The sequence below is a fragment of the Phyllostomus hastatus genome, unplaced genomic scaffold, assembly GCF_019186645.2.
Source record: "Phyllostomus hastatus isolate PE091 unplaced genomic scaffold, TTU_PhHast_1.1 phas_scaffold_93, whole genome shotgun sequence".
NCBI lineage: Eukaryota > Metazoa > Chordata > Mammalia > Chiroptera > Phyllostomidae > Phyllostomus > Phyllostomus hastatus.
The window spans coordinates 19,013,410-19,026,822 of record NW_025334042.1 but is presented as its reverse complement, the minus strand read 5'-3'; the positions used below and the strand labels follow the sequence as shown (position 1 = coordinate 19,026,822).

The following is a 13,413-nucleotide window of genomic DNA, read 5'->3' as shown; positions in this document are numbered from 1 at the left end:
TCTAGTGAGGGCTCTGATGAGGGCCCTTGTCTCCCGCACAGATCTGAGCACTGGCCCCTGTGCTTTCTGTTATATAATTTACATAAACCACCCACCTTCTCTAGACTGTCTTTACTGCATAAAAAGGAGGGATAAGAATATTGGCTCCTTTTGTTCAAAGGAATGGGAGAGTGAGGAAAATCTGACATGGAAGTCCAATGGTTTCCCAGAGAGTGGATAATGAGATGTGTAGATCAGAGTACTGAAGTATCAGACATAACAGTGGTTCTCTTGATAGTTTAATGTTATATTTGCAGCATAAATAAGGCACAATATATGTCAGGGCAAGGGAAAGAGGGAGAAGGCATGGCTGGGGATAACTGCTAAGTGGCAAAGGGAAGGAAGAAGGGACAGTTAGGGAGAATAGAGCGAAGACTCTGCCTCAGCCCCGTCCTGGGATATTGTGAGAGCCTGCTCACGGGGATGATGCTGAATTGGGGCGGGGGTGGGCATTGGCGGGCGGCGGGAGGGAGATGGTTTTGTAACAAAATAGCCTGTAGCACTGCATGCTCTCACCTGTCAAAGTCCACCACTGGGGACTGGGGAGACTCAGACCCACAACGGAGTTCCTTGATGAGATGGAGAGGTTTCGCTACATGTCAAAGATATACAGATGAGCAGAGATATAACCATTGACAGACACTGTTTTCTTTGTCAGGAGGCTGCAGCCTCCAGCCCCAACAGTTGGAGGCTCATCTCTCTGCCTGAAGGTGTGTGTGTGTGTGTGTGTGTGTGTGTGAACAGGACAGCTAAACTCCAGCTGGTCCTTCCTGAAACAAAGAGCGTGGAGTGACCAGTCTGCAAGGGAATATGGAACAGCACCTGTCTAGAGCGATGCAGGACAGGTTTTAGGGATAAGTAGGATGAAGACAAACCTAGATTTTGAGATGAATAATGTGGTGGTTGTTTTCATGGTAGTGGAGAGAGGGGACTGCAGGAAATGAAAAAACACATATGTTAGTGCTCAGGCAGAGGATGGTACTTAAATAGTCTTGATACCCTACAAGAACTTCCCAGCTTGCCCTGAAGGCGATGGTTCTCAAACTTTAGTGTAAGAATCACTTGGAGTGCTTGTTAGAGCCCATCCCCAGAGTTTCTGATTCAATAGTTTAGGGGTGGGGACCAAATGTACATTCCTAACAAGTTCCCAGATGCTGGTGCTGCTGGTGCTGGACCATGTTCTGAGAACCACTGCCTTAAGGCAGTCAGTGAACTAGTGCTCACAGCCATTTCTTACAGCTAAAATATCACTCACCAGTAGTAGCTAATGCTGGTAAGATTTCTCCATGCTACCAGCTCCCATTAAAAACCAAACCCTAGCAGCTACAACACAAACCTGCATCTATGAAGGACATAAGCTGCCTTAACATTCCCTACTCTCCCCAGCCTTTTCTCTCTGGAGTAGGATTTCACCCAAAGAGAGATGAATGAACTGATAGAGGGGGTGGGAATGGTGGCCGGCAGCCACTTATACTCATTCCTGCGGGGGTCAGCACCCTGGGGAGTGGAGGAGGTGGGGAATTTATGTCTGTGCGCATGTGTTTTGTAAACAGAAACAGAGAGAATTCTGTTCTCTGAGGGGATGATTTAGGGTTGTGGGAGGTTGAGGGTCCTCACTTCTTGTTCCTCCCTCTACCTGTCAAACAAAAGTCTAAAGAAAACAGAAAGAGCACATCAACCAAGACATATGTGATACAGCCAGGATGACTGGATTCTACACAGACTGGTTATGAAATAAAAAAACACATTTCCTTCCTGTGTATACAATGTACAATATTAATGGGAAATAATGATTTGGGGATGGAAAAGTTATGGAAGAAAGGGAGTTCTTTTGGGGGAAGAGCTGTCTCAGGGCTAGCACCTTCGGTGGAGAGCCTCAGTGAGGAACATGGGAGCCTCAGAAACCAGAGGAGGAATATCTTAACGTCTGCGTGGTGGTTCAGGTTGCAGACAGGGAGGGCGTAGCTTGGATTAAGCACTCCATCTACCAGGATGCGTGGTGCTGGAGGGCAGTGAATCAGTCAAGGAGCCAAGAGCAACACAACAGGCAAAAGGAAGGCGGCAAGGAAACGTTCCGTTAGGTTATCTCTTTACCACCATGAAGAGTATACGGTCTAGTGCTTAGGGCCAAGAAGATGAGTGCAGGCTGAAGGAAGCCAGATTTCGGTGACACAACCAACAGGGAAAGAGTAAGTAAAAAAAATTCCTACTCTTTCTAGACCACCCTAGTTATAGGGGAGGCTTTCTCAGACTTTTCAACTCTAGGCAAGCTTTCAAGGGAATGGGGCAGAAAGTCCCCATTCCAGAAGACCCGGTTCTGGCTCCTGTGTCTATGGCCTTGGTTATCTAGCAGCTGTGTTTTTAGAGTGAAGTGAGAGGCCTTAGTTGTGTGTTCACGTGGAAGAGCAACAAGGGTTCAGACTCCCAGCTTCTTTCAGAAAGTATCCTTCCTTAAGTCCTTGGAAAGGCCATGGTTCCTAAGGGCTAAGTAATGCACTCCACAATGTTTGATTCCAGTCCAGATGAGTCTGCAAGGTAAAGAGTGAGGGAGAGCGACCACAGGGCTGATAGCAGTAACAAGATCAATGATGTTCCCCTCGACTATAGAAGAGGCTTCCGGGTAAGCAATTGCTGTCTTCTTAGTGAGACTATGGACCAAATAAGAGCTGTTGAGGGTGGGGGGCGGTTCTGTCCTGCCTCTTCCTCATGTCAGTGATTCTACTCTGGTTCTGTCAATACCCCTCATTTAGGTCCCCGATACTAACTTCCCACTGATGAAAATGAGAGCCAGACATGGGGGTTAAGACCGTAAACAAGACCCTCTACAGAAATTAGCCATCCTACTCAGGGACAGACTAGACTGGCAGGATGTAAACTGCCTCCAAAGCCGGGCAGTGAGGTGGGGCATGTGTACAGTGACAAACTGATTCTTAACTTAAAAAACACTTGACTGAAGGGGGAAGGAAAATAGTGAAGAGTCTTACGAAGGCTCCTTAGGAGTCAGAAACTCAGTCAAGCTCAAGGGCAATGCTGCTAGTGGGAAATCAAGATAATAAAAAAAATGAAACAAAACTAAAGCAGGAGAAAAGCCCAGGGAGCAGCAGTCTAAAAGATAAGTCCTGAGCAGTCATGGCTGTGAATTTTTAAAGGCAAGTGGAGTCCCTGGAGGTGGTAACCTGCTTCCTGACCATCTGCCATGCCATTTGCTAATCTGAGCCTCCTAAGGGGCTGTTCCTTTTGGGGCCCGGGTGGTAGAGGATGAGAAAACCATGTTTTCTCTCCTTTCTCTTCATCAGGTGTGGCTTGTTCAGCACAGGCTCTGAAAAGCAGGAGGGAAAATTAAAAACAAATGCAGTAGAACATGTCATCTGACTGGTTCACCAGTTTATCACTCTGAGGTGGTGGGAATCTTGTAACTTAGAACACTTCCTCATTCCCCTATGACAGCCAATTTTAGAAGACAAATAATAAAGGAAGCTAGCAGTTATTCTGTATGTATGTTTAAGATGGAGGTAGGAGAGATGGAGAAAAGGACACTCTTGGCTTTGGCAGATGGCAGAAGGTGGCTCTGGGACAATTGGAAGGGTTTCATACTGAAGAGCTATTAAAGCTGACATATTTATCCACAGGCCCCTGGCTTTGGATTGCTTCCTATGGCCTTGGTGGAAATTGCATAGTACGGAGTCAAAGGAAGATGAGAAGTCTTCATGGGGAAGAGAGAGAGACAAGAGCAATGAATTTCCCCCTGCAACCAAACCCTTCAAATGTAAGAATGGCTGAGAGCAACAGTCACCGATTTCTCAGGCAGGCTAGACCCTTCAACAAGCAGGGCTCTTCTGCTGAGGTTAGTACTGCACCTGCTGCTCCCTGGCCACCCCTTATCCAACTTCATACTCAAGAAAACCCTGTTAGGACCTTGGCTATGATGCCTCAGAGTCTTGGGGCTTAGACATTGGAGAAGCACTACACCTAGGGGGAAGAGAGCAGAACTGAAGAAACGCTGTAGAACCAGAGAGACCTAGTGGCTAGGCTAGGAGCTTGCTGAGAGAGAAGGCAGATTCAGAGGATGTCGGGTGCTTGTGAATATAAGACCCTAGCTCAGAAAATAAGACAGATGTGTGAGGCTTAGAGATGGGGGGAAAGTGAGGGAGCTACATAATAGCTTCCACAGTGCTGCATCTAAACTAGTTACGGAAGAGACAGGCAGTAATGTGGACAGGGGAATGAAGAGGGAGAGGCAGAAGCAGAAAGATGACCAAAAGGATTATGTGTACTTTGGTCAGTAGATTCCTATAAAACATAAAAGAATCAATCCAGTAACTAACATGATGGAATGAGCTTTCCTGCCTGACCTGATGATTAGACTGAAGAAGGATGGAGCAGGGAGGGGAGGAGTCAGCCAATCAGATCCTGGGCTTTCCCCCCTTTTACTACCAAGCCCTATCTAATAAGGCCACAAGGTAAGATTGCCAAGGCTTAGTGGAAGCTGGGAAAGACCCCACCACTTAAACTGGGAACACTCAAGAGACAAAATATGGTACTCAAATAGCTCTGGAAATAGATAAAAAAAGGACTAAAACTCTTGGGGGTTTTGTTGCTTTCTTTTTCGCTTTTTTTGGTTTTTGTTTGTTTTGTTTTTATTTTTTATATTTTTTTTTGGTAGGAGATAGGGAGAAAGACTAAAGTTTATGGAAGAGCCAGAAATTACTGCTATTTCATACATCAAAGGTAACCTTACATTCTCCCTAAGTGAATATTTTGATTAGAACTTTGGATGGGTAAAAAGGGATAAATAAGCAGCTACTGGGACACAAAGTCCTGAGTCCAAGAGGGGGCTGGGGATGGGTCAGCAGGTGGCATGCTGCTGATTCTAGCTCCCTCTACCTAGCAGGAAGGGGCATGCTGCTAAGGAACAAGAAGGTACAGTCGTGTAGTGGGAAGAGAGGGAACTGGGAAACCCGAAAACTGGAAGTGCAGGGGTTAGTGTTAAAAGAGAGAAGTACACGTGCATGGGCAAGGGCGATTGATCGTTCAGGCCATCTGGAAAGGCCTTTGGCTGTGGGGACATCAGAAACCCCCCCTTAGGGGATGATCTATATGGCTCTGGGGCTGGGAGGCTCCTAGTACAGGTGTCAACATACATGACCATGTGGCTGAAAAGCCCCACATCTGTCCTTTACTCACAACACACAGTTTTTCCCCCAAACTGCCATGTCCAAGGCAGATGCGAGGGGATAAGATGACATCTCTCTTGGCTCTGGGACGGGCGAGCTCTGGCTGGGGACCCCTCCACAAGGGGAGGCATCATCTGCCTGCAGACTGGGACTGTGGAGTCATAATCACATGCGACTGTATGGGCATGCTCAATTCTGTCCTTTGGCTGGCCATCTGAGTGAGGACTGAGGTGGCCACTGCTTCAGCTGCTGAGCGAACACTGAGGCCATTGCTAGGTGCTGTTGCTGAGCTGTGCTGAATCACAGGGGCTGGAGAACCCGTTGGCTCCGAGCTTTCCTTGGGGCTTTCTGCCAAGGAAAGAGGGCAAAGAACAGAGAACAAGTAATTAGAAAACAGAATGGGGAAATAGGCAGGACTATCTTTTTCCATAATTCTAAATCAGACCGAAGGAAAAGGAAGCCTATTTTTTGGGGGGGGGCGGGGGGGGCGGGGGGGGGTTGGGTCAGGGAGAAACTTCTCAGAATCTTGGCTTCTAAACTATGAATGAGCTGGTAAACGGTAAGCTGTGGGAAGGGAAGCAAGAACTAGAAAAATTAACCTACCTATCCCAATAAAGCAAATCCCCAACATGTTAATTACACTGTCTGGCTTCTAGGTCTTTGTATGTAGTTCATTACCCTTTATTAGAATACTCTTCCTCTTATTTGTTTAAACGTGATTTAAAATAGATTTCTTTTTTAGGTATCTTTTGTGATTAATTCCCACAGGAGCTGAATCATTCCATTTTTTAAAAATTTCCTTTAGCGCCCTGGCTGGCATGGCTCAGTGGGTTGAGAGCTGGCCTGGGAACCAAAGGGTCACCTGTTTGATTCCCAGTCAGGGCACATGCCTGGGTTTCAGGCCAGGTCCCCATTAGGGGAGTGTGAGAAGCAACCACACATTGATGATTTTCTCCCTCTCTTTCTCTCTCCCTCCCCCTCTCTCCAAAAATAAATTAATTAAACCTTTAAAAAAAAAATTTCCTTTAGCATGTAGTTGTACCACAGGTAAGCATGATAAATATCAAGCTATAATCAAATTATGTAATAAATGATCAGTCCTTAGCTAAGGTACACTTCACACAACAAATCCCAAAGAGGTCTGTAGACCCTCCTGACTACTCATTAGATAGGTATTACTGACTTGAAACACTTATTATGAGTAATGTCACTCTGCCTAAAGTGACAATAACACAAATATCTGAACTGCATACAAAGACAACTCCATGCTGCTCATCAGTCAAGGAATTTTCTTAAATACCAGATAGCCTCTATGTCTGCTTAAACAGAGATGTGTGGAATGAGGGCAAACTTCCAACAGTTAGTAATATTCTTGACCTGAAGAATACTTGAGCCTTCTTTTATTACCTTAAAATCAAGTATTACCTCCTCCGTGAAACCTTTTTTTAATTTCATATATGTATTTATTGATTATGCTATTGCAGTTGTCCCATTTTTTCTCCCCTTTCTCCCCCTCTGCCCTGTACCTTCCTTCCCACCAGCCCCCTTAGTTTCCCCTTAGTTCATGTCCATAGGTATAAGTTCATTGGCTTCTCCAATTCCCACACTATTTTTAACCTCCCCCTGTCTATTTTCTACCTATCATTTATGCTTCTTAATCCCTGAACCTTTTTCCCCATTCTCCCCCTCCCCACTGATAACTTTCCCGGTGATCTTCATTTCTGTGATTCCGTTCCTGTTCTAGTTGCTTATTTTTTTTTAGGTTCAGTTGTTGATAGTTGTGAGTTTGTTGTCATTTTACTGTTCATAGTTTTGATCATCTTTTTCTTAGATAAGCCCCTTTAATGTTTCATATAATAAGGACTTGGTGACAATTCCTTTAACTTGACCTTATCTGGGAAGCACTTTATCTGCCCTCCCATTCTAAATGACAGCTTTGCTAGATAAAGTCATCTTGGCTGTAGGTCCTTGCTTTTCCTGACTTGGAATACTTATTTCCAGCCCCTTCTTGCCTGCAAGGTTTCTTCTGAGAAATCAGCTGATAGCCTTATGGGAACTCCTTTGTATGTAACTGTCTCCATTTTTCTTGCTGCTTTTAAGAGTCTCTCCTTATCTTTAATCTTGGCTAATGTAATTATGATGTGCCCTGGTGTGTGCTTCCTTGGGTCCCACTTCTTTGGGACTCTCTGAGCTCCGTGGATTTCCTGGAAGTCTATTTCCTTTGCCAGACTGGGGAAGTTCTCCTTTATTACTTGTTCAAGTAAGTTTTCAATTCCTTGGTCTTCCTCTTCTCCTTCTGGCACCCCTATGATTCGGACGTTGGAATGTTTAAAGTTGTCCTGGAGGTTCCTAAGCTTCTCCTTATTTGTTTGAATTCTTATTTCTTCATTCTGTTCTGGATGAATGTTTATTTCTTCCTTCATGCTCCAAATTGTTGATTTGAATCCCGGTTCCCTTCCCTTCCCTGTTGGTTCCCTGTATATGTTCCTTGATTTCATTTTGCATAGCCTTCATTTCTTCCTCTATTTTGCAACCATACTCAACCATTAGTGTGAGCATCCTGATTACTGGTGTTTTGAACCCTGCATCTGATAGGTTGGCTGTCTCTTCATCGCTTAATTCTATTTTTGGAGCTTTGATCTGTTCTTTCATTTGGGCCATATTTTTTTTGTCTCGGTGCACCTGTTACATAGAAAGGGGTAGAGCCTTAGGTATTTGCCAGGGTGGGGGCAACCCAGGTTGCTGTGTTGTGGTGCTGAATTTGGGAAGGGTTCCAAGAGGGAACAATGCCACTTTCTGGACTCTCCTCCCACTTTCAGTCACTTCCCCTGCTACCCACAAGCAAATTGGGCCCTTCTGGTGCTGATTCCCAGGTGAGTAGGTTTGTGTGCATTCTAGGACCCTGTATGTCTCTCCAGTGAACTCTCCTGTGAGGCTGGGAGTTTCTCCACCCACAGGCACCCCCATAGGTTTTTACAGTCAGAGGTTTTGAGGCTGTATTTCCCTGTGCTAGAGCCCTGGGTTACATGGTCTGTGTTGCTCACCAGTTGTTCCTCCCAGTTTATCCACACGCTAATGTGGGACTGCCTGGTCTGGTCCTCCGGCCACTGCCTTGCCACATGTCCTCTCTGCCCTGGCTGCCCATCTCTGCCCCTCCTACCAGTCTGAAGGAATAATCCTTCTTTAACTTCTTGGTTGTTGAACTCCCATACAATTCAATTTTCTGGCAGTTCTGGTTATTTTTTGTTTTGAAATTTGTTGTTGTCTCTCTTTTGGTTGTGCGATGAGGCAAAGTGTATCTACCTACACCTCCATCTTTGTCAGAAGTCCCTGAAGTCCCTGTTGCACTCAGGAAATTAACTATTTCACTGCGTGTACTTTCAGAACATATGTTCATTAATTCATCAAATATTTACTGAGCATCATTCATGTGCCGAGCACTGTAGTACATAAAGAATAAAACAGTAGCCTTGTCCTCAGGAAGCTTCCAGTCTAAGGGCTCTTTAACTGGGGTATCTGTGCTTACCCTATTAACAGGTTGATAGGTTTATCTCTGCATAACCCCATGAGTCTCTCAGAGGTAGGGACAGTGTCTATTTGTCTTGTGTTAAGTACCTACCATAATGTCTATATCATATAGCAGGAACTAAAGACATTTTTGTTGTGACAAATATGTAGTTTAATAGATTGACTATATATCAGAGTTCTTGCAGGAAATGAGTAGGAAACTTACTCTATATAGACTTCATATCGATCAATACTGAGTCCTTGTCTTCCTTTTAGCCCATGAAAAGTATTTGAAACAGTCGATCACTAAACATCTTGAAACACTTTCTTATCTTGGTTTATAGAACACTACACTCAGCTACTCAGCTGGTTTTCCTCTTACCTTCTTGGTAGCTCTCAGTCACTTTGTGGGTTCCTTCTCATCTCTCTGACCTCCAATGTTGCAGTACCCAGGGGCTCAGTCCTGGGACTTCTCTTTTTCTCTCTGTGCACTCTCCCTTGACGATAACATTTCATCCAGTTTTATGGCATTAAAAACTAATTATATGCTGACTCCACAGTCATATCTTCCAGCTCTTCCTCTGAACTGCAGACCCATATAATCACTGCCTGCTAGATTCCACCTTCAAGACTAATAGGCTTCTTAAACTCAGCTTGTCCAAAACTGAGCTCCAAATATAACTCCCAATCAATTCCCCCTACCCTTTCCCCATCTCAATTAATGGCAAAACCATTATTGCAGTTGCTCAGTCCAAAATCTTTGGTGCAATTTTTGATTCTTCTTGTTCTTCATATATACTGTCCCATTTGGCCTGTCACCAAACCCTTTCTCTCTAACCTCAAAATATCCTGAATTTGACCCCTTCTAACTACTTTCACTGCCACCATCCTGGTCCAAGGCTCCAACATCTCTTGTGCATAATTGCAATAGCCTCCTAAATGGACTGCTTGCTTCTGTCCATAACTCCTACACTAACAGAGTGATCCTGTTCAAATGTAAGTCAAATCAGCATGTTACAGCTCTGCTGAAAACCCTCTAATGGTTCTCAATGTATATAGTAAAGGCCGAGGTCCTCACCATGACTAATGAAGCCCTACACAGAGATGCTCCCTTTACCTTCCCTACCTCATCTTCAACTCCTCTCCAATCTCCATCATCTCCAATCCACCCATGCTAGCCTTCTTGATGTTGCTAGAATGTGTCAGGCACACACACACTTTGGGTCTTTTCATTTGTCCTTGCTCCTGTTTGCAGTATTTTTCTCCCACATAAGTGAATGGCTATCTCCTTCACTTTCTTAAGGTCTATTCAAAAGCCACCTCATCTAAAATTTCAACTCTGCTGCCAACATTTCATATTCCTCTTCCCTTATTTTTTCTTCCAAGCCTTTATTCTTACCAATATACCATATATTGTACCTATTTATCTTATTTATTGTCTTTCTACTAAAATATAAGCCCCTCAAGGACAGGGAGTTTAATCTAATCTATGGTTTTCTATTATATTCTCACCATGTAAAACAGTGCCCAACAAAGAACAGGCTAAATCAACATCTGCTTAGGACATGAATGTACACTTAAGTACATATTAAAATTAAAATTTAAATAGAGATATTTAAAATTGGTGATGTGGTTACTCATTTTCTGTGAAAACAGATCTGTGAAATTATAGTGGAAAAACAATATATCAAAATTTGATAGCCAACATTTCTATGAATTTAACTTATAAAGAGAAATGATTTATTAACTTTTATTGTCCATAAGCAAATTATTCACAATAATTTTGATTTTAGGATTGTGCTTGTCCTGAGCAAAACTCTGTGACTATCTTTCTAGTACTATTTTATGGGTGCTTATAGAATATGAACTAAAACCAATATCAGCCCTTCATTAGAAAGATAAAAAATACTCCCAAATACCAATGCTTAACAAACCCCCATGTATCATCTGCTATTTATATCCTCTTTGAGGTCAAAGCACTGTCTTTAAAATAAGAAAGACCTAGATGTGAATCCTGGCTCTACCAGCCCAGGAGTTACATACAACTTCAGGTAAGTGACTAATCTGAGTACAGTTTTCCTGTGTATAAATAGAGATAAAATGTCTATTTCATAAGAGAACTGGCAAAATGGTAGAGTGCCTAACCCAAAGTGGGTACCCAATAAACACAGCCACCCTCTATCTCCAACTGTGATAATTAGGATAACTCTGTATTATTCTCAAAAAAAATTTTTTTTTGTAGGGCTGGTTGCTCCACAAAGTCTGCTTACTTATCAGCCTGGATGCCCCCCCAGAACATTCAGAATGGAGTTATAAAATTATAAACAGTTGAGACACTCAATACATGCAATTTACTGACTGACTTTGCTTAGGTTGTGAGCAGCTTACCTAAATAGCCTTGGGTCTTTTTCTGTAGTGCAGTGACTGGGCAGTCTTTATGAGCTAATAATAGCTGTTTCAACTGAGCCACTTCATTGCGTAGTAATGTGACTTCATTCTGAGGAGGGAGGGAAGAAAAGAGTATCAAGAAAATTCATCCTCCACTCTTTAACCTCCGTGACTATCTCTTCTGAAGTGACGACAGTATGCTGCCCGTACTTTCTTCTCCAAATCTGGGACACTTCTGATCCAGCAAGGCTTCAATAGCCTAGGGCCAGTATAGTCATGAATTCAACGACAGGAGCTGCTTACAGTGAAAAGTAGGGATTTACAATAGAAAAATTACTTGTATGTAGTATAAATATGATGATACCAAAATCAATAATGCACATGTCCTTTGACTAAGAAAGCCTACTTCCATGAATGTTTAACAGACCTACTGAAGTACATACAGTGTTTACTGCAGCACTGCTGTTCTAGCTAAAAAATTAGAAACATTATAAATATCCATACATTATAATATAACCACACTTAGAATGTACTACTATATAACTATTAAGAAAAATGAGGTATCCCTGGCTGGTGTGGCTCAGTAGATTGAGCACTGGCCTGAGAAGCAACAGGTCACAGGCTCCATTCCTAGCCAGGGCACATGCCTGGGTTGTGGGCCAGGTCCTCAATTGTGGGCATGTGGGAGGCAACAGATTGATGTCTCTCTCCCACACTGATGTTTCTCTCCCTCTCTTTCTCCTTCCTTTCCCCTTTCTTTCCCCTTTCTCTAAAAGTAAGTAAATAAAATCTTAAAAAAAAAAATGAGGTAGATCTTCTATACATGTGGCCAGATCTCCAGGAGAGACTGTTAACCTATTTATGTTAAAACTAACACATGATCCTTCCATGACTCCCCTACAAAACTATAAATGAAAATAGTATGTAGAAGTACGTATCTGTGTGATAGGTACACATCAAACTTACCTACAGGGAAGAGAATGAGTATGAAAAGGCATAATGGAGAGGACTTTGGGCTTTTTGGTTTGTTTGTTTATTTTTAGAGAGAGGGAAGGGAGGAAGAGAGGGAGAGAAACATTGATATGTCTGGCACATTGATCAGTTGCCTCTTACATACCTGCACCTGGAGACATGGTCTGCAACCTAGGCATGTGCCGTGACTGGGAATCGAATCAGCAACCTTTTGGTTCCCAGGCTAGCATTCAATCTACCGAGCCACACCAGGGCAGACTTTGTTTTTATTCTACACTGTGTGTGTATATTATATATATGTTATATATAAATAATATATATTCCTTACAATGAAAGATTTTAATAATAATCAGAAGAACAGAAAATAATATTCAAGAAAATATATGGATTATAAAATTGTTCTGGTTTTCTGTGTGGCTTTTTGTTTGTGTGGCTTTTTACCTATCACAATGACAAGTTTTTTTAAATTGATTTTAGAGAGAAGAAAAAAGAGAGAGAGAAGAACAGAGTGAGAGAGGGAGAGATAGAGAGAGAGAGAGACAGACAAACATCGATTTGTTGTTCCTTTATTTATGCATTCGTTGGTTGATTTTTGTATGTGCCCTGACCGGGGATGGAACCTGCAACCTTGGTGTATATAGGTTGCTGCTCTAATCAAGTCAACTGCCTGGCCAGGGCTGTGTTGCTTTTTCTTTCTTTTATTAAGTTGCATTATCTGGGGCAAATCCATTTCCCTTTGGGTGTTCCACAACCCCTGTCAGAGTGTACTGATGACTGAAAAGAGCACCCTGGGGTGCTTAATCTAATTCCCTTCATCCAAATTGGTCTATGAATGACTCATTCTAGTAGCAGATTTAGGAATAGACGGTGTCTTTTCCAACCTCTGGGGAAGAGATTTCAACTCTAACTTAAGGGATTCTTTCTGCCTTCTTCCTGGAACATCTAGATCTGTCCTAATTTAAAGAATTACCATCTTCTATTATATTGTCTCCCTTTTTTTCTGATTCAACCCCACTTTCAATGTCCAACAATCCCAACAATCATCCAGGACCCACTCACACTCAGCTGAATGTTCTGAGAAGTGAGTTCCTCTGCCTTCTTCTCTAGGGAGGACACCCATAGCTTCCGCTTCTGACGACAGCGAGAGGCTGCAGCACGGTTGCGCTCCAGAAAGCGCTGCCTCCGCTCATCTGGATCTTCATCCACTGTGCGCCGCCGTCGCCCTCCTGTGCTCGGTGTGGGCTGGGCTGGTGAGACCTGTGGCCCAGGAAGGAAGAGGGGTTACTTGAAAGGAATGTTGATCCTTTCCAAATTAAACCTGACATTAGGTATA

At 43.2% G+C, this 13,413-nt stretch overlaps 1 protein-coding gene across 2 annotated transcripts in view; it reads right to left on the bottom strand.

Moving 5' to 3' along the window:
- Nucleotides 1-261: 261 nt before the first annotated feature.
- ATF7 (activating transcription factor 7) overlaps nucleotides 262-13,413 on the bottom strand; it is a 102,045-nt gene continuing 88,893 nt past the window's right edge. For both annotated transcript variants that reach the window (XM_045829112.1, XM_045829113.1), the window contains exons 10-12: nucleotides 13,140-13,337; nucleotides 11,109-11,217; nucleotides 262-5,561 (exon numbers count right to left, since the gene is read on the bottom strand). In XM_045829112.1, coding sequence (XP_045685068.1) covers nucleotides 5,344-5,561; nucleotides 11,109-11,217; nucleotides 13,140-13,337 — 525 coding nt within the window. In that variant the 3' untranslated portion in view covers nucleotides 262-5,343. The remainder of the gene's footprint in view (nucleotides 5,562-11,108; nucleotides 11,218-13,139; nucleotides 13,338-13,413) is intronic.